The sequence below is a fragment of the Lontra canadensis genome, unplaced genomic scaffold (genome assembly GCF_010015895.1).
Source record: "Lontra canadensis isolate GAN:19392208 unplaced genomic scaffold, GSC_riverotter_1.0 scaffold354, whole genome shotgun sequence".
In the NCBI taxonomy this organism is placed as follows: domain Eukaryota; kingdom Metazoa; phylum Chordata; class Mammalia; order Carnivora; family Mustelidae; genus Lontra; species Lontra canadensis.
Window position 1 is genome coordinate 61,660 of NW_022631348.1, and position 27,614 is coordinate 89,273.

At 50.1% G+C, this 27,614-nt stretch overlaps 1 protein-coding gene and 1 pseudogene across 1 annotated transcript; one reads left to right on the forward strand and one right to left on the reverse strand.

The window, feature by feature from the left end:
- Positions 1-1,653: 1,653 nt before the first annotated feature.
- Positions 1,654-11,370, forward strand: LOC116862840. Its single transcript, XM_032850270.1, is given in 7 exon segments — positions 1,654-1,704; positions 7,871-8,245; positions 9,262-9,349; positions 9,352-9,510; positions 10,588-10,750; positions 10,752-10,848; positions 11,065-11,370. Coding segments are annotated over 7 exon segments (1,224 nt in total). The 3' UTR covers positions 11,356-11,370.
- A 10,342-nt stretch (positions 11,371-21,712) lies between these two features.
- On the reverse strand, positions 21,713-27,355 carry LOC116862841 (annotated as a pseudogene).
- Between the last annotated feature and the right edge of the window lie 259 nt (positions 27,356-27,614).

Genomic DNA, 27,614 nt, shown 5'->3' on the forward strand with positions numbered 1-27,614 from the left:
CTCACTAAGTGCCCATCAAGGGTGTTTTTTCTGAGCTTTATATTCAATATCTTTTTATTGCTTCTAATAGCCTACCTTGTACTTGGTATTCCAATGAGCAGTGCATTATAACACTGCCTGCATTTTACTCTTGTGTTGATGAGGATTCGAGAAAGGAAAATGTTGTCAGTGCTTCTGCAGATTGTACATTGGAACAGCCAAATAATAAAATTTTATTTTTGACACAAAGTAGGATGTATCCTGCCATGATTCTTAGTTTAAAGTAGGGGAGGGGGCTCTCTTTAAATATTGGTAATGAGTACCATAGGCCTTTCTAAGAATATTATCGGATTCTGTTGGAGACTTGGTCTTTGTAGAAGAATCAGGAGTTGACCAATTATTTGTTACCTGCTTCATTTTCCATGAACAGTTCCACAATATTTGGGTTCACACCTCTATCATCGTGAAATCATCCCAACTTTGGCAACCGCTTGCCCTTGTCTGCCAAGGGTATGCTTGAGCCAAGACAAAAGCAAATTCTCAGTGACTGGGAGGCCCTAGAATCAGGATGCTCTTGGTGAGGAGTTACTGAGATCTTAAATTCTAAATGAGCTCCTGCACCCAGTTGAAATGCATTTCAGATTTAGAAAGTTCAGATAGAAATTTTGTGTGCACGATGACAATTGAAGAAAATGTGTCATTTCTAAACCTAACCTTAACCTCTAAAAGTGAAACCAAACCTGACCTTAAAGCCCAAACTGGAACCCCGAATCCCAAACCTGAAATTGAACCCGAAGCCTAAACTCTGAGCTTGAGCCCTGGATCCAAGCCCTGAACCATGAACCCAAACCCTAAACCAGAACTCTGAGCCATGAACCCTGAACCCAAATCCCAGGATGAACCCAAACCCCAAATTTGACCTTGAACTTTATCCCAGAAGCCCTGAGTCTTAAACCCTAAATCATAAACCTAAAGCCCTAAACTCTAACTGTTCCCTTGCCCCTCACTCTAAATCTTCACCCTGACGCTATCCCCAAAGCCTGATCTAGAACTCTGGCTCAAACCTGAACCTCAACCCAATTGAAATCCTTCACCACACTTTGTTTATTCATTTACCACTGATGGATATTTGCAGTTTCTACCTTTTGATTCTTGTGGACACTGTCTGGGTAGGGGGCTAGGGTGAGGGTCTTAAATTGGGGTCAGGGCTAGGATTGAGAGCAAGTTAAGGTCAGAGTGTGGGTCTGCGTCAGGGCCAGGGTCATGTTCGGTGCCACCGTTTGGGTCAGGGACTGTTGTCATTCCATATTTTTTTCCAATTCATTTTTCCTTAGCTATTTTTGGAGAATTTGGGGGATATTGGGCTCCATGCAGCTTGAATTTCCAGAATGAAATGGCTCCACCTGGACCCTGGGAGGGACAGGTGCTTCTGTTGAAGGGTGAGCTCCCCTAGTACTGCACTGCTCCCCACTGCCTGCAGAGGGCACAGGACCCCAGCTCCCGCCCTAAGCCGGGCCTGTGCAGCTGCAGTTGGGACAGGAGTCGGGCCTCCTCAGGACCCGCTGTGGAGACTTCTGGAGGACGTGGGCTGCTCCCTTGCTGACAGGACAAGCTGGCGAGGATATGCGCCCACATCCACACTGACAGACAGGACCCACTGTGGAGGCTGGGGCCATGTCCACACTGACAGCAGTCTCGCCCCCTCAGGACTGGCCGCTGGAGAAGGTGAGGAGAACCCGCCTGAGTGGGGACTGGTGAGGGGGTGCGTGGTCTCAGGACCCCAAAGAGGAAGGGTGCGCTGTGTAGACACTGGGGCTTCTGTGGTTTTGTGTGTGGTGACGTGGCCTCCCTCTGTGCTGTTTGTGGGGCTATGGGGTCCCGCCTTTCTGGGCTTGGATGTGCGCCCCAGTCCCGCGTCTGTGTTTATGTGCGGATTCAGTTCCTGAGGCTCCTGAGACAGTCTGTAGTCAGAGAGCCGCCGCCCGCCTCGGTGCTTGTGTTCCCCCTGCCTCGTCCCCACAAGGTCCTTCCCGTGTCCACACCCACATCAGGGTTGGTCCAGAGTCTGGAAGTTCCAGAGTGACAGCGCAGGCTGTGTAGGTGGCTGTGGGGAGAGGAGGTATTTTCCCAGTGTCGGTTCTTCCCTGAGCACAGGGTGTCTTCCCGTCTCCGTGTGTCTCCCTCCCTGTGTGTCATCAGTGTCCCATGGCTGTCGGAGGACAGGTCTGTCACCCCCTTGGTTCAGGGGACTCCTAGGTATCTTGTTCTTTTGGATGCAGTAGTAAATGAGGTTTTTCTCCATAGTCTCTTTCCGATGGTTCCTTTGGAGCATGTAGAAATGCAATTGATTTGTGTATATTGGTTTTGTTCCTTGCAAGTTTCTCGAATTTGTTAGTTCTGTTTGCCTTAAACTCAAACTTCCAGTTATTTGGCCAGTAGAATGGGTTTATTTGGGAATAGCAGAGGATGGCAACCTGGGATGAGCAATCTACAGGCACATCACAGGCAAGTGCAAGAAACAAAGGAGAGGAAAGTTATTTCATGGAGAAGGAGGAAGAAGTTGGGAGGGCTGCTTGGAAGGAAAGTCCCCTGGAGCAAGGGGGGGGTTCGGGGGGATGGAGGATTCTCACTGGCTGAGCTGTGGGGATGGTGGATTTCTTGTAGGAGATGAACCCCCCAGCTTCCCCTGTGGGGCCTGGAATGGATGAGTCTCTCCCATGGGGGATTGTAATGTGGGGGTCTGTAATGGGCACTGAGCGCCAGGCACCCCCTTCCAGCCTCCCCTTCTGGGTGTCCCCAGTCCACTTTCCGGAGGCTTCCCTTCATGCTTTCTTACAGTTCTAACCACGTTGTGGTGGAGCATCGTGGAGAATTGGAATTCCAAATCCCACTGCTTCTACTGCACCCAAGACATGGGAGCACCCAATTAATCCTCCCATGAGTCTCTTGCTAACATGTGGCCTCCTCCAAGGGAAAGTGGCCTCTCCACGGTGGGTAAACTGGATCCGTGAGGGCTTGGCCTCCATCCTGAAGTCGGCTTCTGTCCTCTCTGCTTCTGTGACGTGGTGCTAATGTGGATGTTTGAAAGAGTCATTTACTCTGCGGTGATTTCAAATCTGCAGTAACTTGTCACAGCAGCACAAATATGCTTTATTTCCACACTCAGACTCCCCAGCTGTTGTTTCTTTACCACGTTTGCCACTTGACACAGGCTACTTTGGTGCATTTTATCCCAAACAGGGACAGTGTCCCGTGGAACCACCACGTAACCCCCAGTGAGGAAATCATGATGGTTCCCACATTTGAACCCAGACCATGGGCCCACTTCAGCTGTCACCACCTGCCTGATGGTCTGAAATGTCTTCTCCATTTGGATCCAGTTTTCTTCTTCTGAAACTTTTTCCAGGACTTTCCTTATTAGGGTAACCTTGATGGACTTAATTAAGGAGCACAGATGGCTCCCATCTGAGTGGTATTTCTATATGACTTAAGTCACTGGGGCTGTTTTCAGTGTCCATCCACATTGTGACATGCATTGGTCCTTCATTCATTTTTTTCATGGTGACTGAACATAAGAACATTGACCCCTTAAAACATTTCAGGTGCACAATTCTCTGGCCTTCACTGAGTTCCCACGGTCGTATATCATTCCCCAGAATTTTCTCATTCTCCATGAGGGAGCCTGTATGCATGAAACACCAACTCCCCGTTGTCCTTTCCCCTCGGTCCCCTGCAGCCACATCCAGCTTTGGGTCCCAGACATCTCATCCAAGTGGTATCATACAGTATCTGTCCTTCTGTGACTGGCTGATTTCACTCAGTGTAATGACTTCCACGTTCAACCTGTGTTGTAGCCTATGTCAGAACTCCCTTCGTTTTTAAGGCTGAATCATGTTCCATGGTGTATAAACCACATTTTGTTTATCTATTTATCTGTCAGTGGACACTTGGGCAGCTTTCACCTTTTGGCCGTTGTGAGAAATGCTGCTCTCAATATGGGTAGTTCTACTTTCAATATTGGGGGGCATATAGGCTGCAGTGGAATTCTGTGTTTAATATTTTAATGATTTTATTTGTTTATTTGACAGACAGAGATCACAAATAGGCAGAGAGAGAGGAGGAAGGAGGATCCCCGCTGAGCAGAGAGCCGGATGCGGGGCTCGATCCCAGGACCCTGGGATCATGACCTGAGCTGCAGACAGAGGCTTTAACCCACTGAGCCACCCAGGCACCCCTGTGTTTAATATTTTAAGGAACCACCATATTTTCCCCCCACAAATGAACCATTTTACTTCATTCCTTCATAGGCAGAACAAGATAACCATTTCCGGGTCTACCTCATTTTGTTTATCCTTTTCCTCATGGATGGACATTTGCATATGTCATTTGCAAAAGGACATCATTTTCCCCATGGATGGACATTGCTGGTTTTTGCCTGTTGTGAACACGGCTGCTATGAATATTCCTGTACATTTTTGTTTGTTTGTTTGAACCAGTGTTGTCAATTGGGGGGGTATATATCTAGGAGTACAATTGTTAAACCTTATGGTAATTCTGCTTGGATCTATTTGAGTAAATGTCAAACTATTTTATATGTAGACTTCACCATTTTTCACAAGCAATGTTTAAGGGTTTCAGTTTCTCAACATCCTTTTGTTATTTCTTGTTTTCTTGATCATAGTGATTTTACTTGTGCAAAAGGACATCTAACTGGTTTAAATCTTCATTTCCATAAAGACTAATGATGTTTAACATCTATTCATGTGTTTTTCACCATTTGTATGATTTCTCTGGAGAAGGGTCTATCCAAGTCCTTTGTCCATTTTAAAAATGGAGTTGTCTTTTTGTTGAGTTGTAAAAGCTCTTTACATATTCTGGGCAACAGACTCTTATTAGATGAATAATGTACAAATATTTCCTTCCATTCTGGGGGCTGTCTTTTCACTTTCTGAATAGAATCTTCTGATGTACAAATATTTTAAAATTTTTTACATTTCTTTTTTAAGACTGAGTGGGAGAGAGTAAGCAAGTGGATAGGGGCAGAGGGAGAAGGAAAGAGAATCTTAAGCATGCCCCACACTGAGTGGGGCTCAATCTCATGACCTTGAGATCATGATCTGAGCCAAAATTAAGAGTCAGATGGTTAACCAACTGAGCCACCCAGGCACCCGGGACAGATTTTTAATTTTGAGGATATTTATCTGTTTGTTTTTTTTTTCCTCTCCCTTCTTATGCTTTGGTGTCAGATCTAAAAGCATTGCTAAATCCAAGGTTATAAAGGTTTATCCCCATTTATTTCTTCTAGGGTTTATAATTTTACCTCTTACATTTAAGGCTTTAACTTATTTTGAGTTAATGTGTATATGTGGTGTGAGGAAAGGGTCCAGTTCCATTCCTCCGTACATGGATAGCTGATTGTCTAGCACCCTTTGCTGAAAAGACCATTCTGTTTCCCCAGTGTAATGTCCACCCTTGTCAAAATTCAGTGGACCACAAATGAAGGCTTTTATTTCTGGGCTCTCAGTTAAATCCCACTGATCTGTATGCATACTTTTAAAAAGAAATTTATTTTATTTATTTAAAACTTTTTTGTAAATTTAAAAATCAATTAACATATAATATATTATTTCTTTCAGGTTGTACGCATGCCTTTACGACAGTATCATAATGTTTTATTTACTGTTGCTCTGTATTAAGATTTGAACTTTGGAAGTATGACCTTTCACCTTTGATTTTCTTTTTCAAGATGGTTTTGGCTATCTTGTGGTCTCTTAAAATTCCATATGACTGTTAAGATTAGCTTGTGCATTTCTTCCCAAAGGCCTTTGTGAAATTTCTTGGGAACATATTGAATTTCCACATTGCTTTGTTACTGTTGCCATCTTATCAATAGTATGTCTTTTTATCACCATGGGGTATCCTCAGATTTATTTAGGTTTCCCTTACTTTCTGTCAGCAATGTTTTGTAATTTTTGGTGTATAAGACATATACCTTGATTACATCTATTTCTAAGTATTTTGTCCATGTTGATATTCCCTAAAGTGGAATTGATTTTTAAATTCCTTTTTGGATGATTCATTGCTAGTGTATACAGATAAAGAGAGATTTTTGTGTATTGATATTTTATCCTGTAACTTTGCAGAATTAGGGGACTGGTTGTGGTCATTTTTTGTTAATCCTTCAGGAAGCTCTCTATGTAAGATGATGTCATCTCTGGTCTCTGAATAGACCTAGTTCTACCGTTTCCTTTCACATGTGGGTTCCTTATTTCTTGCCTTATTGTTCTGGGTAGAACTTTCAATAATACTGAGCAAGGGGTGAAAGCCAGCATGAAGGACTTGTTTGTGATCTCAGAGTAGAGCTGTCAGTCCTCAAAATTGAACACAGTGTTTGATTGGGGTTAGGGTTAGGGCTTATTTAACCTGCGGGGTTAGGGTCTCCCTGCCCTCCACTGTACAGAGCCCATTCTTCTCCGGTAATCAGCAGAGTGATCTTTTCAGCACATAACCTTTGAATCTCTCTGGGATCCGCTCCCCAGCTGCCTGTCCTCTCCAGCCTTTTCTCTCCCACCGTATCCTCCCAACCCCCCTTGGGGCTTCCAGGTGTGTGGTTGTCCCACACGTGCCTCAGGCCTCACTCCAGGCCTTTACGTTCTCTCTGCCCTCTGCCAGGAGCACTCTTCTCTCCCTGCACTTCATGTCTGGCTTGTTCCCCTGTTGGCTAGACCTGGACTTACCCCCCAGTGAGCTCACTCAAGTCTGTCAGTTGGGTGTGGCCTTGTCCCCTATTTAAATGTAGTGCCCACTTTCCCTGTGTGAGCGATTTACTAAGCTGCCAGGTATGGGGCAGGCACTGGGAAGTAGCCTTGGTGCCTGTGTGAAAAAATCGGTCTCAGGGCGCCTGGGTAGCTCAGTCATTAAGCATCTGCCTTCAGCTCTGGTCGTGATCCCGGGGTCCTGGGATCGAATGCCGCCATGTTGGGCTTCCTGCTCAGCGGGGAGCGTGATTCTCCCTCTCCCACTGCCCCTGCTTGTGTTCCCTCTCTACCTGTCTCTTTCTCTGTCAAACAAATAAATAGAACCTTAACAAAAATCCATCTCAGAGGGCTCACCACCCTTGCTGATAATGGGGGAGCTGCTGTCCCCACAGGTAGTCCCCTCAGAGAGACAAGACTTCCAACTTCTTGGGGCCCGGGAGATGTAGACCTGAAGCTGGAAGCTTCCACTCTTGGATTCTTGGCTGAGGCCTAAGCAAGCCCCCTCTTCTTCCAGCAGTCCTCTTTCCCCTTCCCTGCCCACAGGCTGGACCTGATTCCTGATCTGCGGGAGTTTGAAGCTGATCGCTCCTAGGAATAGCAGCAGTTGACTGATGGACCTTGTCAGCTAGAAGCCCAGTAACCTTCAAGGGAGGACCCTATGGGGGTGGAGACAGCTCTGTGGGGGGCTGCAACAGCCCCCTCAAAGCAAAGTGGGGCAGGAGGCCAGCCCTGCTGATTCTAGCCAGTCTGTAGGCCATAGAAAGGAGGGGTGTGCCCAAAGGTGCTCCACTCCTGGCAGGTAAGGACAGAACCTGCAGGGTTTGCCTGGGAACTCGGCACAGGGGGAGCATTCCTGGCTCCAGCGTGCTGACTGCAGGGCTGGCTTCCCGCCTCTGAAGACTCAGGCTCCCTTTGTATGATGGGATGCTGATGGCCTCCATCTCTGGGAGCAGAAGGTAGGGAGGCCCCACAAGCAGACTTGCTTAGGATAGGCTGGGAGAGTGGCTGTAGCTTAAAGCAGCCCAGGGCCTGCCCCCTTGAAGAAGGTGCTCACGTCTATGGCCCCCAGCTCTGGGTTCCTGCCGCCAGCCTCTGACACTGACCCCCCTCCCGCTTGTCCCTCATCCCTGTAGATAGATGGTCCTCCTGGAGCTCTCCCTGCCGAGGGCAGAGAAGCCCATCATGGTGGGACACAGGTTCACCTACTAGGTCGTCACCAACCAGTGGGCTACCAGGCCTGGGTGCCTTGCTGGGAAGGCTGGAGGGTGGTGGTCCTCGAGGTCCCTGGCACCCTGCACTGGCAGGATGTGTCCATGCAGCACATGGCCAAGGTCAGCTGCTTCTGTGAGCAGCGCTTCCTCCGTGAGGTGGACGACCTGGCGTGTGCAGATGTGGACAGAAAGTTCTGTGACCATGTGGGCATGGAGATCCTGTCCTCCCTCTTTGGCACCTTGCAACCCAGTTTCTACTGGGTGTCCCATGAAGACTGCAGCTACCAGCGCTGGCCAGTCGTTGTTTACAATGTGGCTATTTAGTTCTCAAAGCCCAGAACTAATATGAGTGTTTCCAGTGACTGAAGGGGTGGGATACTTTATTATCTATCATACTTACAATAAGTCTAGCATTATGTGGCTGATTTTATGCAATTTATCGGATAGGGAGATGATCGTGAGTGAAAGTGATGTACTCTCGCTCCAACACTCACTTTGTCCCAGAGCTAAAGTGTGGTCACTGAAAAAAAAAAAAATCACTCATTTTTTTCCCTCCTCTGCAAATCTGAAGGTAGCACTGCTTGGAAATAGGATTCTCTGTAGAATTTACGGGTTGCTAAGAGGTTCCATAACTGGAGGAAGAGCATTCCTCTGCTTCTACTTCCAGAGCCTGAGAACGTGCGTTAAAAGTGGGTATTAAGGAGGGCACGTATTGCATGGAGCACTGGGAGTGGTGCAAAAAACAATGAATTCTGTTATGCTGAAAAGAGAAAATAAAAAGTTGGCCACAGGCCCATATGCTTCTCCTACCCTTGCAAAGATACAGGACTTGAAGCTACGTGCCTGCAAAAAGAAGGGAGAATTGCCTATAAATTATCTCACCAAACTTGATTCTGATGGCGGTAAAATTCACCAAGTGCCCCAAAAGAATCCAGTTAACTTGTCACACCCATAGGCGCATGTGTCTCTGTCTAGTGGTTTTCAAGGCAGAAAATCTTCCTTGCTGGGAGGGCAGGTCCGAGCCCCGCCCATCCGCGCCCCGCCCACTCGGAGACGCGAACCGGGGCCTCTGCAGGGGCCCCGGCGCGATTCCGTCTGGCGCCGCCTCCCCTGGCCGCGCAGCTCAGCACCTCCGCTCCGCCCCTCTGCTCTGCGGGCGGCTCCCCTTGGGGCTCGATCCTCGGCCGCTTCCTCTGCCTCTCCCGGCTCGGTCCGCGCTGCTCTCTCGCCTCTGCGCACGGGTAAGAAGGGAAGTGGGCGGCGCCGAGCGGCTTCTCCGGGACAGAGGTCCAGTCCCTCTCGGCGGGCGACAGGCTCCCGCGCAGCCCGGCCGGCCGCCCCGAGCGCGCTCTGCTTCCCGGCGGGCGGTTCCTTCGGAAGCCGCTCGGCGCCTCGCCTGGACCTGCCCCGGCTCGGGGTCGCGATGGAGCCCACGGCCGCCACCACGCTCACGGGGCGCTCGCGGCTCCTGCGCCCGCTGTTTCTCCTGCGGCTGCTGCGCGGGATCACGGCGGCGCCGGCCGGGTGGGTCGCGGGCGCGACGCGCGGCGGAGCGGAGACCGGTGAGTCCCGGGAACTGGGGAACCTTGTCGCCGGCTTGGGCGGCCACCCCCCACCCACCCCCGCCGAGTCGCCGCCGCCCGCGGGCTCCTTGCCCGCTCCGCGGACTCCGCCGGGACTTTGCCGCCCTGTGGAGAAGAGGAACCTGGGCGACCACGGACGGCCAGGTCTGGGCGCTGGAGCCGGGGGGAGGGGAGAGGCCGCGGCGGGGAGTCCGCTGTCGCCCCCGCCCCCGCCTGCCCCCTCGGGGAGCGGGAGGCCAGCCCTGGAGCCCCGGGCTGCGTACAGGACCGGGCGGTCGCGCAGGGCCAGGGCCCCGCACACCCCCGCGACTCTGGCACTGAAGCAACTTCTCCAGGAGTCACCACCCCCGCCCCTCCAGAGCTCCCCCTGGATATATTTTGTGGACCTTTTAGGGTTTTTCTGTTTGGGGAGTTTTTCGTTTGATTTGCTTCTATTTTATATCATTCTGACTTATGCATTTCTCTGAGCCTTGTGATCCCTTCCTCTGGTCTCTGCTCAGGAAATTCTTGATAATCTCAGTGCAACAGGGGACAGGCCTTTCTTCACTTTACCTGGACTCATCCTTGGAGCCCATTAGGGCCATCTTCTGGGCCCTATGGAATCCTGTGACCATGGTCTTGAACTCTCCCTTCTCTGACTTTGGATTCTATCCTCACTGCCCCTACCCTGCCCCAGCTCCTCAGGAGCAGCCCCCGCCCTGCCTCTCATCTTCCTACAGGACACTGGCCTGCGTCCTGACAGTCCTGTGACACGCAGGCCTCCTCTGCTATGGCCTGGCTGGCCTGTGTGTGCATTGGGTAGAGTGACTGATGCAGCCTTTGGCCTGGTAGGTGCGGGTTCCCATCTGGGGATATGTGGCTTCCTGCCAGGCAGAGGTATCCTGATCCTATCCCAAAAGGGGAAGGACGCCAGCCTCTACACTAGGGGTAGCCGCTGTGCAGGGACAGTCCTTGCTCTCTCTTGCACACATTCTATTGCTGTCACCTGGATGGCAGCGGGTGCCTGCTGCTCTTTTTCTTTCAGCACCAACCTCCACCTGTGTTTTTCCTTCCCAGACGCTCTCTTGCTTTCCTACAATTTCTCCATCACATCTCAGGCCAGGCCCGGACAACCGTGGTGTGAGATTCAAGGCCAGGTCAATGGAAACGAGTTTCTTTATTATGCCTGTGGGAGCAGGTGGGTCATACCCATTGGTCCTTGGGGGATGAAGCTGAAGGACAGCATTTTGGGACACACAGATGGATCCTCTGGAAGACCTGGGGGAAGAGCTCAGAAAGAAACTGCTGGACATCAAAGCGGAGTTTGTCACTGAGAGCGGTGAGTCCGAAGGCCCAGGGCAGAAGGAGAACACATTGGCAGGGCTGGGGAGCTGTGGTGTTCATGTAAAACTTCGAGGTGGGTCCCAGCAGCCAGGGCAGACAAGGAGGCCAGAGCAGGACCAGGAGGGCAGTAGGGGAGCTGAGGCATGCACAGCGGGTGGGGCAGAGGATTGGTCAAGACCAGAGGCTGACCTGCTTCCCCTGGTGGGGCCGGGGGCGGATTCTCTCACCCTGCAGGGCTGGCTCATGTGTGAGCGTGGGGCCGACGGACACAGCAGAGGATCCTGGCGGTTTGTCTTCAATGAGCAGTTAACCTGCCTTTTTGACCCGGAGAACAGAAAGTGGATAGAGATTCCTCTTGGAGACCGACAGGTTAAGGACATGTTGGACGGTGACAGAGAGCTGACCGAGCACCTCATGAAGATCGCGAATGGAGACTGTAAGAGATGGCTCCAGAAACTGCGGGAGCACAGCCATGAGACGCAGGAGACCACAGGGAACTAGAAGACCGGATGGAGTGCTGGTTCTCTTGAAGAGATTGGCCGACCCCACCATAGTGTGTGTGTGTGTGTGTGTGTTTGTAATGATGCATACATGATGAGTTGTTCTTGGCAGTACAAGGGCCACTAGTGTGTTCTAGTATCCTTCTTTTCCCTTCTCACCTACTGGCATCTCTCCCTACTGCACATACCTTTAGTTCTCTCTCTCTGGATTTCTTCCTGGCCCCAACCTGAAGGCATCATTCTGTTTCCAGAGATTTACTTCTTACTGTTCCCTTTTCTGAGCCTCATTGTTGTTTTTTGTCTCCCCTGGTCTCTTTCTCAAAATCCTTCAGTGCCAGGTGCAATGTCAGTTCCTGACAAGATGTCTCTGTCAACAATCCATACGTGTCCCCTTCTCTTCTGTCACAGCAGGAGTGACTGTCTATATGGAAAGCCTTGCTTCCCCCATTAGCTATATGATCTGCATGAACCGCCCCCTCTTCCATCCCTAGGACCAGTCACAGCGGCTGCCACAAACATGGTAGAAGGAGGACATCTGGGCTGTAGGATTACGTGGGGCAGCAGCTAAAGACTCATGCCCCCAGTTTGGGGCCCCTAATCAGGGCTCTCACTACTGTGTTTCCATTTCAGGAGCACTGGCCACAACACTGCGTGTAGTCCGGGTCAAATGCACAGCCATCAGGCCGATCACTTCCGTCCTCCTTGTGGTCCTCACGCACTCAGTCTTCCTTGTTGTCCAATGCATAGTCCTTTGAGTAACAGGTACTGTGAGTAGAACTGAGTCAGAAGTGAGAGGCAGATGGCCCGAGGTGAGCACAGAGAAAGGCAAATAGCCAGCCCTTGTCCTATAGCCTGAACCTGCTCACCTGAACTTGAGACCAGATATGTTGGGCTATATTAGCTTCTCCCAAGAAAGAGACTCATTGGGAGCTGTTGATGTAGAGGTTGAAGTAGATAATTATTATAAGGGATTGGCTCATGACTAGGGGGTCTGTGAGCTGGAGAACCAGGGAAGCCGGTGGTGGGGTTTCCAGCGCAACTCCGAAGGCCCGAGAATCAGGACATCTGTGGTGTAAGTCTAGGTCCTGGTCCAAAGAACCAAACACCAGGAGTGCTAATGACTAACACTGAGGGCAGGAGGAGGATGGCCCAGCCAAACTGAGAGCAAAGTCACCTTTCCTCCGCCATTTGTTCCATTCAGGCCCTCGTGGATTTGATGAGGACAGTCTCCTTTACTCAGTCTACTGATTCAAATGCTCATGTCTTCCAGAAACACTCTCTAGACAGACCCAGAAAGAATGTTTTCCCAGCTATTAGGGGGTGTCCCTTGGCCCGTCAAGTTGACCTACAAAAGGAGCCGGGACCAAGTTCTCACATGCTTGATAGCTGTTACCTGGGCAAGCTTGGCCTTGAGCTCTGATCGCGCCTTGCTAAGCCTGGTGGGAAAGCACAGGGCTCCCCGACCCCAAACTTTACATCCTGTTTTTGCTAGAGGGATTGAGCAAAATCAGGCCTGGTTCAGACCAGCTTTTCACCTCGGGTGGCGCCCAAGTAAGGGGTGGTGTGCAGACAATAGGAGCAACGGGCATGGACAACACTCTGGTTTGGGGGAGAGCAGCAGGTGGCTGCACATGATGTGTCTTAGGGATGGGGGACCTCTCCATGCTGCGTCCAGGAGAGGGGCCCGTGTCTGAACCAACGAAGAGGGGTGGGAAGGCCGTTGCCCACCCAACCAAAGGCTGGCTTGCAGGGCTCTGCTCCCATGCTCCTCGGCTTGGGTGGTGGCAGCTAACCAGAGGGCCCATGGGAGAGACTCTCCAGGATGAGATTCGAAGGCCAGAGCTCCAGGGTCCCCTGGATACTTGGCTCAGCCCTTGTGCTCACAGAACTTGGCAGCTAGGTTCCTGCAGAGCCCAGATATCCAGCCCGCTGAACTGCCCCTGCCTTGAGCAGAGGTGCCTCAGAGTGGCTCAGGAGGGGGCACTGAGCTGCTGTTAGAATGGGATGCTGTCACCTGACCGCACCAGGAAAGGGTGTGGCAGGGCAAGGACAGTCACACTCAGACCTTGTGTTCAGCTACCAAGGGGAGGAGAGGCTGATGACAAGGGAAGATGGATCTTTGCCTGTAACCTTCCCCGAGGCTACAGGAACCAGGATCTAGTTCCCTTTCTGGGGAGGGCTCCCAGCCACTCTCTTAGGCCTTCTCACCTGGCCAGAGGGGGGCCAGGATCTATGTCATGGGAACAGATGAATCATTGGTGGCTTTAGTCTTGAGCCTAGGTGTTCAGTAGTAGGGCGTGGATCTGACTGTTTTGTGGTAACGAGGGAAGAGTTTGGTCAGGCTGCTGGACCCAGGGGTTGGGTGTCCCAGGGTTGGGGGAGGGGCGGCTAGTGTAGGGTGATACTTGACTCTCCATGTGAGCTGGGCTTTGAGCCAGGCAGTAACTCGGGAGGGAGAAGCCCAAGAAGACTGACCCAAGATTTTCTCAGCCACTGGAACAAGCTCCTGTTTCTCTTTTAGAGGCTGAAGTTGCTACAGGAAGGCCTGAGGATCTGCTCTCCTGCATCCGCTCTCCCTTCTGATGAGTGGCTTCTACCTGCTGTCCATGTGCACCAACGGGACCTTCGATCCCTGTGGTGAAGGCGGAATCCTCCAGTCCTCCAGGAGATCGTGATTATGGTGGAGATGAAGTATTTCCCTGCCTTCATTCTCGGTCATGATGACCCACCTCTGCACGTTTTCATAACACGGATGTTCTGGTGATTGTAAGGACCTATTTAGCCAGAGAGACTCCATCTTGGGTAAACAACCATTTTGTTGTTTCTGCAATAAAACTTAAATTGACCCTGTCCCCCCCAAGAGAAACTTACTTAGAAACAAGTCTGGGAAACCAGTGAAATGTAGTCGGCTAGTTCCTGATAACAGAGCCCAGAATACAAGGACAAGTCAGGCCAGATGGAGACATCTAATCAGTACGAAGTACTGTTTGTAACAGTGAGAAGGTCTTGCCCAAACCTAAATGACTCCATCTTGGGAAGGACGACGATCTTATTATTCACACTGAGTATGTTAACTGACTAAGCCTTCCCAGAAAGTACTGTTTGTAACAGTCCTAGTATGGAGTAATCTTGAATAACACGTCACCAGACCGGATGAAACTAGCCAATCAGCAAGAGACACACAAACCCAGTAGGTTGAGATACCAAAATATGGATTACTGTTTTACCCAATAAAAGGTAGCTTGTAAGATTGGAGGGGTCACTTTCTTCGGAGACAGCCCTGGCCAGTCAGTCTGACTTCTAATGCTTATCATAAATAAGCTTTAAGTAGCTTTCACTTTGTCTCAGTCTTGTTTCATTTGATAACAGACCTAACAGTGATAAATGTTGAGATTCCTGTACTTGACCTTCTAACTGCCTGAACAAGAATTCTGAACAAAGAGAATATTTCCCAAGTTCTCCTTCGGTGTTGGAAATCAGACACATGGACAGGACTGGAGGAGATTATGCTGAGTGAAATAAGTCAAGCGGAGAAAGTCAATTATCATATGGTTTCCCTTACTTATGGAACGTAAGGAGTAATATGGAGAATATTAGGAGAAGGAGGGGAAAATGAAGAGGGTGGAAATCAGAGGGGGAGATGAACCATAGAGACTGTGGACTCAAGAAACTGAGAGTTTTAGAGGGGGAGGGTGGGAAGGATGGGTGAGCCTGGTGGTGGGTATTAAGGAGGGCACGTATCACGTGGAGCACTGGGTGATAAATGCATACAGTGAATCATGGAACACTACATCAAAAACTAATGATGTGCTGTATGGTGCCTAATATAACATAATACAAAATAGTAATAATAAAAAAATTGTTTTATCATGGACAAAGGATCAGTATCCAGAATATATAAAGAGCTCCTACAACCATTGGAACAAGTCTGGTTCTCCAAAGCTGCAGTACATGGCAAATAAGCCTATGAAAGGATTGAAAATCTCACAAATAATCAAGAAAACTCTACTTGGAAGGACAGTGGGAATGGAAAAAGGTGGTAAAAGATACAAACTTGCAGGTATGAGACTCATAAATTCTGGGGATTAATGTGCAGCATAGTGACAATAGTTAATATTACAGAACTGTGTATTCTTTATCTTTTTTTGAAACACAAATATCTATTACTTTAATATATTAAAAATTCAAATTCTATACAGCCAACTTAAAATATTATATTATATAACCAGAGCACATGAAAGGGGGAAAAAAGCCACTGATTGGAAACTGAATCTTACCCAGAAAATTCAAAAGGAAACTTTTTATACATTCATGTAATTCCAAGATTAACTAAGTCCTGCCAGAACTATTTCCTAAAATAAACCATCTTTTATTACGACAAATCTTTAATGTCACATTGCTTAAAATTTTCATTAAACTTTTACTTATCAAATTTAGCCTAAAATTGGAAACCAATTCCTCTCACATTTACATAATTCAGGTCAATTAGTGGCTTAATAAATAGGTTATCTTGTTTACTGACTGGTATGAGAAAATCTGATTTTTTTATTGGAAGCCATTATTGGGGCACCTGGGTGGCTCAGTCCAGTAAGTATCTGCCTGCTGCTCAGGTGAGGATCCTGGGATGCTGAGATGCAAGGCTCGCCTCGGCCTCTGCCAGCCTTGCTCTCAGTGCTCAGGGTCAAGCCTGCTCCCTGCTCTTCCTCTGTCACACTCCCCATCACCCCTACCCTATCATTCTCTCTCTCCTGCTCTCTCTCAAATAAAAAAAATGGAACAGTCATTGAGTTTCTCTGAGTTGCTAGGTCCAGTAACACTGGTATAAAAGCCATGTGCTGCTGGGTCGGGACAAAGCCTAGGATCACCCATAGGCAGCAACATGCTCAGCTCTCCCTCGAGGAGGCAGAGCACACAACTCTCCTTGGGTGGTGGCAGCTAACCAGAGGGCCCATGGGAGAGACTCTCCAGGATGAGATTTGGAGGCCAGAGCTCCAGGGTCCCCTGGGATACCTGGCTCAGCCCTGGTGCTCTCACCTGGCAGCTAGGCTCCTGCAGAGCCCAGAGCCCCAGCCCGCTGAACTGCCCCTGCCTTGAGCAGAGGTGCCTCAGAGTGCCTCAGGAGGGGACATTGAGCTGCTGTTAGAATGGGATGCTGTCACCTGACCGGAAAGGGAAAGGGTGTGGCAGGGCAAGGACAGTCACACTCAGACCTTGTGTTCAGCTACCAAGGTGAGGAGAGGCTGAAGACAAGGGAAGATGGATTTGTGTCTAAAAGCCTCCCCAAGGCTACAGGAACCAGGATCCAGGTCCCTCTCTTTGGGTAGGCCTCCCAGATACTCCTTTATGGCTTTGATCCAAAGGGTGGATCAAGATCTAATTAAAGGGAACAGATGATTCATTCCTAGTTTTAGTCTTTTTTTTAAGATTTTACTTATTTATTTGACATAGGCACAGCAAAAGAGGGAACACAAGCAGGGGGAGTGGGAGAGGGAGAAGCAGGCTTCCCACTGAGCAGAGAGCCCAATGAGATGCAGGGCTCGATACCAGGACCCTGGGATCATGACCTGAGGAGAAAGTAGACACTTAAGGACTGAGCCACCCAGACGCCCCCCGCCCCCGCCCCGGTTTTAGTCTTGAGCCCCACTTTTTGGTAGGGGGTCTGGAGCTGACTCTGTGTTGTGCTAATGAGGGAAGAATGTGTTCAGGCTCTGGATCCAAGGTTGGGGAGTTGTGGGGGAGGGGGATGCTGGGCCATCAGTGAGGACAGGTCTTTGAGAAAGGGAGTGACTGGGTGGTGGGGGGGCAGTAGGACTGACCCAGGATTTCCTCAACCACTTGAACAAGCTCCTGTCTATCTTTCAGAGGCTGAGGTTGCTACAAGGAGCCCCTGGGATGTGCTCTCCTGCACCCACTGTCCCTCCTGCGGGGTGGTCTTTCCACCATCCGCTGTTCACCTTAACCAACGGGAGCTTTGATCCCTAGGGTGAAGGGAGAACCCTCCAGATCACCATGATTATGGAGGAGATGGAACATTTCATTGCCTTCCTTCTTGGTCATGATAATCCACCTCCACACTCTTTCATAACATTAACACTGTTTTCTGTTGGTGCTGACTGCTGGAATCCCAACAGTTTGCCTTCTAACTGCTTGAACAAGAATTTTGTAGGAAGAGAATATTGTGCAACTTCTCCTTTGCTAGTGAAAGTGAGATACTTGTCAGCATCATGATCCTGTTCATTGTTAAAAAAAAATATATTATGTGACATTAGAGAACCTCAGAGTTTCTTTCTCTTCTGTAATTCAACCTCAAGTCCTTTAATAAAACAAGGTTAGAGAGGAGAGTTAAGGTGGTAGAGTAGTGGGAGGACCAAGGCTTCCGTCATCCCTCAAACACAGCTAGATAAACATCAAATCATCCTGAACACCCAAGACAGCGATCTGAGGATGGACAGAACAAACTACACAATGAGGGGGAGAAAAGAGACCACGTCATCATGGAAGGTAGGGGTTGCGGAGGTGTGATTTGGGGGAGAAGGGTACTGCAGGTGCTGCAGAGGGGAAGGGGACCTGGTCATGGAGAGAAGCAATAGAAAGACAGAGGGAGAGAGGAGTGCACAGTGGATCGCACAAGGCAAACACTTCCCCAAAGCCACTGACTGGGAAAATGAGATGGGTTGATGAGAGTTTTGACAACAACCAGCAGAGCTCAAAGACTGCAGTTTCAGAAGTCTGCGGTGTGGGCTGTGTGGAGTCTGGCAGGCATAGCAGCGGTCCTGTGGAGAAGGAGGGCAGACGGCCTGGGAGCTGAGAGCCTGATCTGAGGTTCCCTTGGGACGCGCTGGGAAAGAGGGTTCTTGCTTCTTAGGGAGCATCTGGGAGAGGTGGCATTGCTTCTGAGGGGACAGAAGAACCAGTGGGCCCCATCGTGTTCCCCCTCCCCCAGCCCCTTAGCATAGTGGCAGAGACACCTTCTGAGGGTGGCTAACCTTGATGCTGGCTTTTGGCTGCACTCTACTCCAAACTCCAAGCTCCTTTTCCTTGGTGTGGCTTCTCTCTAGGAGAAAGCTTCATCAGTCCCAACATGGGAGACCTTCCCCCAAAGGATCAGTAGGGGTCCTGGCCACACCAGTTTCCTAAAGTTTGTAGACTTGGAACACAGCCAGTGTGCCTGGCATAGACCAGGGGGAGGCATTGCGGGGGAGGGCGGTGGAGGGGGGTGGGTGGCAGATGGCCTGGACACAGGGTGAAGGCAGGGATCTGAAGCGAGTACCGGGTGTGATATTCTTACTCTGGACTCACTTGTGAGGCCCCACAGAAGGGGAGAGAGGATGCTTAATTTAGCCTAAGGATGTGGAATGGTTAATTTTGCCTGTCCACTTGGAGAATATTTTGGATAAAATTGACATTAAATGGGTGAGCTTCAAGGAAAGGAGAATGTCCTTCAGAACACTGCCGGGCCTTGTCAAATCAGTGGAAGGCCTGAAAAGAACAAGAATGACCTCCCGCAAAGAACGGGGAGCTCTCCCACAGACGGCCTTCAGACTCCGTCTGCACCGCTGAGTCTCAGGATGGCTTCAGGATGTGGAGTTGACGGCTTCCACAGGCGCATGAGTAAATCTCTCACTATCCCTCTGCCTATCTGCACATCATACTGTTTCTATTTTCTGGGGAAGTCTGACTGAAACAGGTGGGTGAGGAAGACTTAACAACAGGTGATATTTGTGCCCAATGTTCACAGGACATAGGCTGTTGGCCCATGTGATCCAAACTACCTGACACAGGAAGGTTCTAGAACAGAAAGCCTGGAGGCTGATGGTGAGAACCTTAGGGTTTTGGAGAAGAAGAGATTTCAGGAGGTGAGTAGGGCCAGGGAGGTTGTGTGGGAAATACCTTAGCAGCCATGAGTTTCAAGCAGAAAAATCATTGGGAACACACTGTCCACAGAAGGCTCAGAGGGTATCTAATCTCCAAAGAGCTGATTCAGGTGCCTGCCCTCTCCTACACCAAAGTGAGGGTCATGTTCTCTAGAGACTAAGGGTGCGTGCCTCCCAATTCCAGTCCTCAGCTGCTCTCCTCTCTCGAAAGGCCTGGGGTGACCTTGCTGATGAGAGACAGGAGGGAGAGGCTGCCCAAGGCTGGAGCACAGAGAGGGAGAAGGGAACAAAGAGGGAGGACCTGACTTAAAAAAATGACCAGGAGCTGTTTGGAGCCATTTAACTTGTCATGTCAAATTCTGAAACTGATGTATTTCTTGTGTCCTCATTTTTCAGAACCATACACATTTTTGAAACAAGACTAAACTTCTTAAGACGTTGTGAGTCTTGCACAGAACACCTTTTTTCCTGAACCATATGACAGAGGTGTCACACTGATGTCCTCCCAGTTTTTGTGGTGTCCTGATGCCAACCGTTTAGCATATAGTTTCCCCACACTGGGACATTCTCCTGGGACACCACAGGATCATCTCCTAGTAGGTCTCATGGTACCTGAGGGCCTTCTCATTCTCAGACTCTGCTTCAAGTTGTTCCAGCAAAGTCCAATATGGCCAAAGAGATCGATGGACTTGGACATTTTCCATTTCCTGGATGTGCTGAAGATGAGGGTTAGAGTGTTTTATTTGCCTTGTTGGTGGATTGGTTTAATCTGTAAATGTAAGTGAAGAGATTCAGATGTAGGAGGCCACTGGGACTGTATGTTGTACAGAAGCTCTCAATGTATATTTGAAAGCTTTGTTCAGCTGGTGTTTTAACACAATTTTGTGTCATTTTTTTAGAGTAGTTCAGATTATTTAGTCTTAGAGAGAAACAGAAATCTCCTAACACACTGTATATGTTGTACATCAGTTGGATATCCTATGGCTGATTTTTTGCTATGACAGCACTGCGGTAAACAATCCTACATCTCTATTGCTTTTTGGTCCCCATGTGTTTCCAGCCTTGAATTAACACTGGGATTGCCATGCAGTGGGATGAAAACACCAACTACCGTCTGGATAGGGTGAACTATAGGGCAAAAGAGTGATTCCATTTAAACTCCTACCAACACACACGAGAACCCTTGTTATTCCATTTCCTGTCCACCACTTGTTGTAACCCTCTTTAAAATGTCAGTTTGATGCACGTATAAAGCGAGCCCATTGTTCTTCATGTTATCTTGATTACTTGGGAAGTGTTCCGCGATTTCATAGGCTGATTCACTGTCGGTGACTTGCTTTAAGCATTTGCACAGATCTCAGGAGAACCATATTTATAGTTATTTATTTGCAGGAGCTCTTTGTATATTCTGGATACCAATCCTTTGCTCATGAGGAAATAAATCAACTGTTAGAATCAGTTCTGTTTCTGCTGTGAAGGTTCACTGTGCACTGAAGGAGGATGACAAGAAAAGCAGTGCTGTAGGTAAGGGACCTAGGGAAATCAGGAAGATTCTCTACTGCTTCATTCCCAGAATGTCTGTTAAATTCCAAAGTATCAGGATCATGCCTGAGGCTGATAGATGACTGCCTGAAAGTTGATTTCCGAGTCATCCTTAAATTGTGTCTTCACAAAAAATCTAGCAGAATCGCAATTATTTTTACCCAATACAGTAGAGGAAGAAAAAAATTCCCCGCGTACTTGCGGGATATAAAACAAATTCCAGATTAATTAATCTTTTATAAGGGATATGCTTCTTTCAATATATGTAGATGGAAATAAATTGCTGAAGAAAATAATCACATTATATATATTTCTTAAAGATTTTTTGTTGTTGTTTACTCATTTTTGAGAGAGAGAGAAAGCGTGCCTGAGCAAGAGCAGCAGAAGGGCAGAGGGGGAAACAAACGCCCTGCTGAGCAGGCAGCTAGATGCAGGACTCCCCCCAGGACCCGAAGATCAAGTCCTGAGCTGAAAGCAGATGCCCCAGCAACTTAGCCACCCAGGCCCGGGAAATTAATCACATTATAAGATATTCCATTTAGAAGTCAATGAGGTTAATGGGTTGATTTTAAGGAAAGTAAAATACACTTAATAAAGTTGTTAGAAAAGATTAAAAAAAAAAAAAGTCAGTGAGGACACAGAAAATGTCCCTGAAGTTCTAGAGCTTCAAACAGTATCTTTTTGGCAATACTGTCTGCAAGGACATGGTCCTCTTACAGAGAAGGATCCAATATTGCACAACCAGAGGACAACACGGAAAATGTTGTCTTTGTTGAGATTCTTTAGTCCAGCATTTATACATTTCAGTGCAGGAATTCCATCACTGAGCACCGAGAGAAAACGGCATAGAATATGCCAGTGGAAAGTGCTGAATAGGAGAGGCACGAAATCAAGAAGGGACATGGGAGGTTCCCTGTCCTGCCCCAGGTGGTCGGACTGAGGTTCTGGATTTGTAAATTTGGAAGTGCTGCTGGTCTAATGATGAACAGCAGCTCATCCAAAGGCAGCTGGCCCAGAGGTAGAGTCACTGCGCTGGTCCCCACACTGAGGGGCTTCTTGGTGGACTTGGCAGCCTAAGAACAGAACAGGTGTTTGTGGCTGAGGAAATCCTGGGTCCCCTGTCCTGGGACTGCCCTTCACCAGCACTCCCCACCCCAGAGCCCAGCCCTCGCCCAGCCCTCGCCCAGGGGCATGCATTTCCCCCAGCCATGTCCCCAGCCCCGGGCCCAGCCACCTTTACAAACCTCTTCCCTCCTGAACCAAATCATGGAGTCAGCCCCAGGCCCTGTTACCAATGGTCTGGGCTCAGGACCAAAGTGAGTAAAACCAATATGCTCACGTGACTTGTGTTCCCATGCTCCCTCTCATGGCAGATCCTAAAGGACCTGCTGGGGGATGTGACAGATGACTGGGGCCTGCATTTGACACCTCTAACCTTGGGGAACCCTGTGGAAAAGTCCTTCTTTTCCCTTCCCTTCCAGCCTCCTGGAGAGTAGAACACAGATCTCTTAGTCTGATGATCCTTCCCCCATCCCATCCATTCCTGGTCCAGCTCAGCTGGGAGCGCACAGGGGAGTTCAGTTTGCCCATCCCCCAGGTCAGCTCTGCTCAAAGCAGGCTGCTCAGGGGTTCAGGATCTGAGGTCTGCAGGAAGCTGGCTGCCAGGCATGGCACCAGCCTCAGCCAGGGTTCCCACGGTTGCACGGAGAACTGGCCTCCTTCTAGTCCCATCATGCAGGGTCTCTACTGTCGACCTGCTGCCTCACATGAAGACCCAAGCCACATTCTGGGGGAACATGGTCCTACTGTCCAGTCCTTTGAGTTGGTCTTCAGAGGCTTTCCTACTCCCTTTACCTAAGATGAGACCCTGGCCCCTGTCCTTGTAACTGCCCAGATGGAGTCCCCTTCTCCTTGAGATGTCCCATGGAGCTGCCAAGCTGTTGTCTCTCAAAAGGGAGTACAGCCCATGCTGTGTGTCCCCACTTTCCCTACCCCACCCACCCTGGGCCCAAATTGACTCTCTCCAATGAAGAACCAGGTCAGAGACAGGCCTGACTTCCCTCAATCTGTTTAGCACCAACAGGCCTTAAGTTGTGGTGTGGGCCCCTCCCCTTTCCCAGAGGCCTTAACAGTGAGTGAGGCCATATCAGAGCTCAGCGCTGAGCCTGTCCAAGCTGTTGCCAACATGTGATATAAGATCTCACTCATCTGTTCCCACTGCCCTGTGAGAAGGTTCAGACAGTGGATAGGGGTGAGGCTGGGAATTCACTATTCCCTGTGCTCACACCAGGCCATTTGCCCCTTCTTTCCCCCTCAAACTGCTCTCACTACCTGTCCTTCTAAAGAAGTTCCACACAGAGTGTCAATTTTTTATGATTATGCAAATTATGATGACAAGGATGACAACAAAGTGACGATAACGATGACGTCAGGGCTCACAATGAACATCCAGATGTTCCTGGTCTGGGCCACATCTTGCTGCATTGTTGGTGGTGCTGAAATGAAACCCCAGGAATCAGAGCCCCACTTGGGACCCCAAACTGGGGAAGGCTTCCTCAGATCCTACTGGCCCAGGTCCATCCTACCAGGCAGACGGTGTCTGTCACTGTCCTTGTGGCAGCTGCTGTGACAAGTCCTGATGTTGGGAAGCGAGGAGGGGATGTGCCCTGTCCCCTAGGGGCTCCTCCAGCCGAAAGAGGAAGCAGGGTTTGCAATGTAAGCAGTTGCTCCTGCTGTGACAGACAGGAGGTGATGCAGGATAAGGATGGTGACAGCGACTACCTCTCAGGGGCTGACAGTCCAGATGGCACTGAGGGAAAGATTCCCATCAATACACCAGTTGACATGGAAAAGACAATTATTCTCAGAAACGGGGTCAGTAAGAACACCATCTCTGGAAACAGACTGATGTTCCCCTGATTGGGGCAGCAAGAAATCCAAAAACTACCTGAACACAAGGTGTGTGCAGTGATGAAAAAATCCAGGAGGTGGGAAGGGAAAGGAAGGATTCTAGAACATTCCCATGGCCATTAAAATTCCAGAAAGAATTTGCCATGGATGGATGAATTTCTCTCTCTCCCTCAGACTTGCATACACAAAGACACACACACACACACACACACACACACACACACACCACACTGTGGGGTAGGTCGAGGTCATTTCAAGAGAACCAGCACTCCATCCAGTCTTCTGAGTTACCTGTGGTCTCCTGCGTTTCATCCCAGGGCTCCCACACTTGCTGGAGCCAGCTCTTACAGTCTCCCTTTGACGTCCCCGCAAGGGGCTTGGTCAGCTCTTCATCATTGTCCAACGTGCCTCGGAACTGTTGGCCTCCCGGAGGAACCGCTGTCCACTTTCTGTTCTCCGGGTCAAAGAAGTGAGTTAACTGCTCATTGAAGGCAAACCGCCAGGATCCTCTGGTGTGTCCGTCGGCCCCACGTTCACACATGAGCCTGCCCTGCAGGGTGAGAGAATCCGCCCCCGCCCGCACCAGGGGAAGCAGGTCAGCCTCTGGTCCTGACCAATCCTTTGCCCCACCCGCTGCGCACTCCTCGGCTCCCCTTCTGCCTTCCTGGTCCTGCTCTGGCCTCCTTGTCTGTCCACGCTACAGGGCTGCATGTGTGGGACCCACTTCGAACTTTTACAAGAACACAATAGCTCCCCAGTCCTGCCAACGTGTTCTCCTTCTGCCCTGGGCCTTCAGACTCACCGCTCTTAGTGAAAATGTCCAGCAGTTTCTTTCTGAGCTCTTCCCCCAGGTCTTTCAGAGGTTCCCTCTGTGTCCCCCAAAACGCCGTGTCCTTCAGCTTCATCCCCAGAGGACCAACAGGTTTGACCTCCTTGCTCCCACAGGCATAGGAAAGAAACCTGTTTCCATTCACTTGGCCTTGAATCTCACACCATGATGGTCCAGCCTGGGCTGAGATGTGATGGAGAAATTGTAGGAAAGTGAGAGAGCAGCTGTGAAGGGAAAACAGTAGAAGCAGAGGTTGGGGCTGGAAGAAAAAGAGCAGCAGGCACCCCTCTGCCATCCAGGTGACAGCAGTGGCATCCCTGTAGGGCTGTGCTGGCAGAGCAAGGACTGTCCCTGCACAGCCCCTCTCCCCAGCAGTAGAGGCTGCTGCTCTTCCCCTGTTGGGATAGGATCAGGATGTCTCTGCCTGGCAGGAGGCCACATAGCCATTGAAATGTCCCCTGTGTCTATCAGGCTGATACCCAGCCTCTCAGCCTTTGACAGAACAGATACAGCAGGAAATGCCAAACACGAAACTAAACACAGGTCCTCCAACTGTGCTCATGGACAGGTCTGGAGAACTCTTTACAGCAAAGTCATAAAGACTGCACTGGGAGAAGGGCACCAGCATTGTCAAGAAAGTCGGTGACATCTGTCTGATGGACAGCCTTGGCTGAAGGAGGTGGTGATAGAGAAACAGTAGTAATGGGTGACAAGTCCCAAAGTAAGAGATTTGAGGTGCAGGCGCCCAACTGTCCAAAGCAGGGATGGGGCAAAGACTAAAATGATCCTGAGGCTGGAATGCCAGCCAGGCCTGCCCCACAGAAAACTCTCCGTCCCTTGGGCTCACGGAACATGGTGATCCTAAAGGCAAGATCGCCAGATGGCCAACCCAGAAGCTGCTAGATTTAAACAATTAAATCAATGACCAAGTCCCAGGATGGACGGAGAGGAACCTGAAAGCAAACACCCAAGAGGAGTCTGGATCCTCTGCCTGGGTTCCAGGCCTGAGCTCCTCCTCAGAGCTGGGACCCTGTAGTAGAAGCAGAAGCAGAAGCAGAAGCAGACGCAAGCTATCCATCAGAAAGGACCCTTCAGGTCAACAGCAAGTACAGTGCTTCCTGCTGGCCTTCCGCAAAGGGTCATCGGTCACTCACAGGGGTGGGTAGACACTGGGGAGCAGAGACCGTGCAGACATTGTCAGGGGACCTAGTGTGTGAGTTGACATCGTCCTCAGGGATCCTAGTGTTATCAGGGCCCCTGTCATTGAAATGGCTCTTATTGCAGATAAGGAGAAGTCACTTGCCGCAGGTCCTGTTCACAGTGACACCATTGGCTCAGGTACCTGCGTAGAGGTCCCTTCCCATTCCCCACATTTGTTACAGGAGTGAAAACTGTTTGTAGTTGAATTACCTGTGGGTTGGGGGCTGAGTGGCAGGGACATTCACGTCCAATATTCTCACACTGTCTACTCTTTTCTCCAAACACAATGTTAAAAAAGTATTTTAGAGGCGCCTGGGTGGCTCAGTCATGAGGCATCTCCCTCTGCTCAGGTCATGATATGGGGGGCCTGGCATGGAGTCCCCCATCAGGCTCCCTGCTCAGTGGGAAGCCTGCTTCTCCCTCTTCCACTCCTCCTGCTTGTGCTCCCTCTCTCGCTTTCTCTCTCTCTCGGTGTCAAATAAATAAATAAATTCATTAAAAATAAATAAATAAATAAATAAATAAGTGAATAAATAAATAAATAAAATACAAAAGTATCTTATCCTGGATGGAAGGACAGAGATGAATACAAACTTTAAAGCCTCTCTCAGGATGCAAGGACATGAGGAACGCTATTCGATTTTCATTGAAATGCCAGCCTGGTGCAAAGATTTTCTGTGTTACTGAATATTGCATAGGACTCTACTGTAACCACTCAATGTGCTGTTGTAGCCGACAAGCAGCCACAGACAATCCATGGATGAAGGTGCCACTGGACCTCCTCCTTGGGCCCCAGGACCCTTAGAATCCACATCACAGAGCCCTGTGGGAAAAGGGGCTCTGTGCCCTTTGTGACATCCTGATCTGAATATCAGGAAGAGAGCCCTAGTGCTCCAGGGAGGCAATGACACAGGAGGGAAAGTCACACCCTGTAAAAGAGGCTGCTGTGGGCATGTATGCTCCTGGGACCGGGAGCGAAGAGGTCTCTGGCCAGAGGACATCAGAGCTGTGCACCCTGAGCTGGGAGGTGCAGGTGAAGGAGCCTCTGGCGTCCCACGGGGAGGGGGAGGGGGTAATCCGGGGCCGGAGCCTGCGGACACGTCCATCCCACTGGGACTGGTTGACCACAGTGGGCACCGTGACTCCGGCAGGGAGAACAGGGGACAGGCTTCGAGGCACGTGGTCGTGTGGCGGCCCCCTCCCTGGGAAAGCCCCGGGTCCTGCCTAGAGTCAGGGGCTCCGGGCTTATGCTGGGCTCGGAGAGGAGGCTCCAGGGACTGTGAAGGACCGCGGATCTCCAGCGGGGCCCTCTCTCCTCCGCTGTGCTCCCCGCCCCAGAGCCTGGCCGAACTTTGGGAGATCTCCTCTTCCATCTTTGTGCTTTGGTTGCCCACAACCGCCCGGACACCCTCCAGGCAGAAAGCGGCCGCGGAGAATAACTGAGGAGCCGCGTCGTCGGGGAGAAGGCTCCAGAACCGCTCCGCGGACACCTTTCGGCTCCCGGTCTTACCGCTCACGCCCCAACACCCCGCTCCCACCCCGGGCTCGGCCTCTGAGCTGGGGCCGCAGCCTGCTGTAGCACAGACCGGCAGGAAAACCCGGAGCAGGAGGCCAAGACGGACGCCGGAGACCCCAGTCCACCCCATTCGCCCTGGGAAGCTCCTCGGGGCTCTACTGCACCGCGATCCGCGGTTTCTACAGAAAATTTTTCACTTCGCGCTTGACTCCGCCCTGGGACTCGCCACCTCCTACCGTATATTCTAGAATATATCAGTCCTTTCTGGTGAGGCTGGTCTGCTCCTCTTTCACCCATTGTCCTAACTTTTCCATCTTCATTTCCACCATCAGTATCTTCCCTTCTCGTGGCCAACAGGTATAAGCTTCCAGTTATGAATTTAAAAGTCA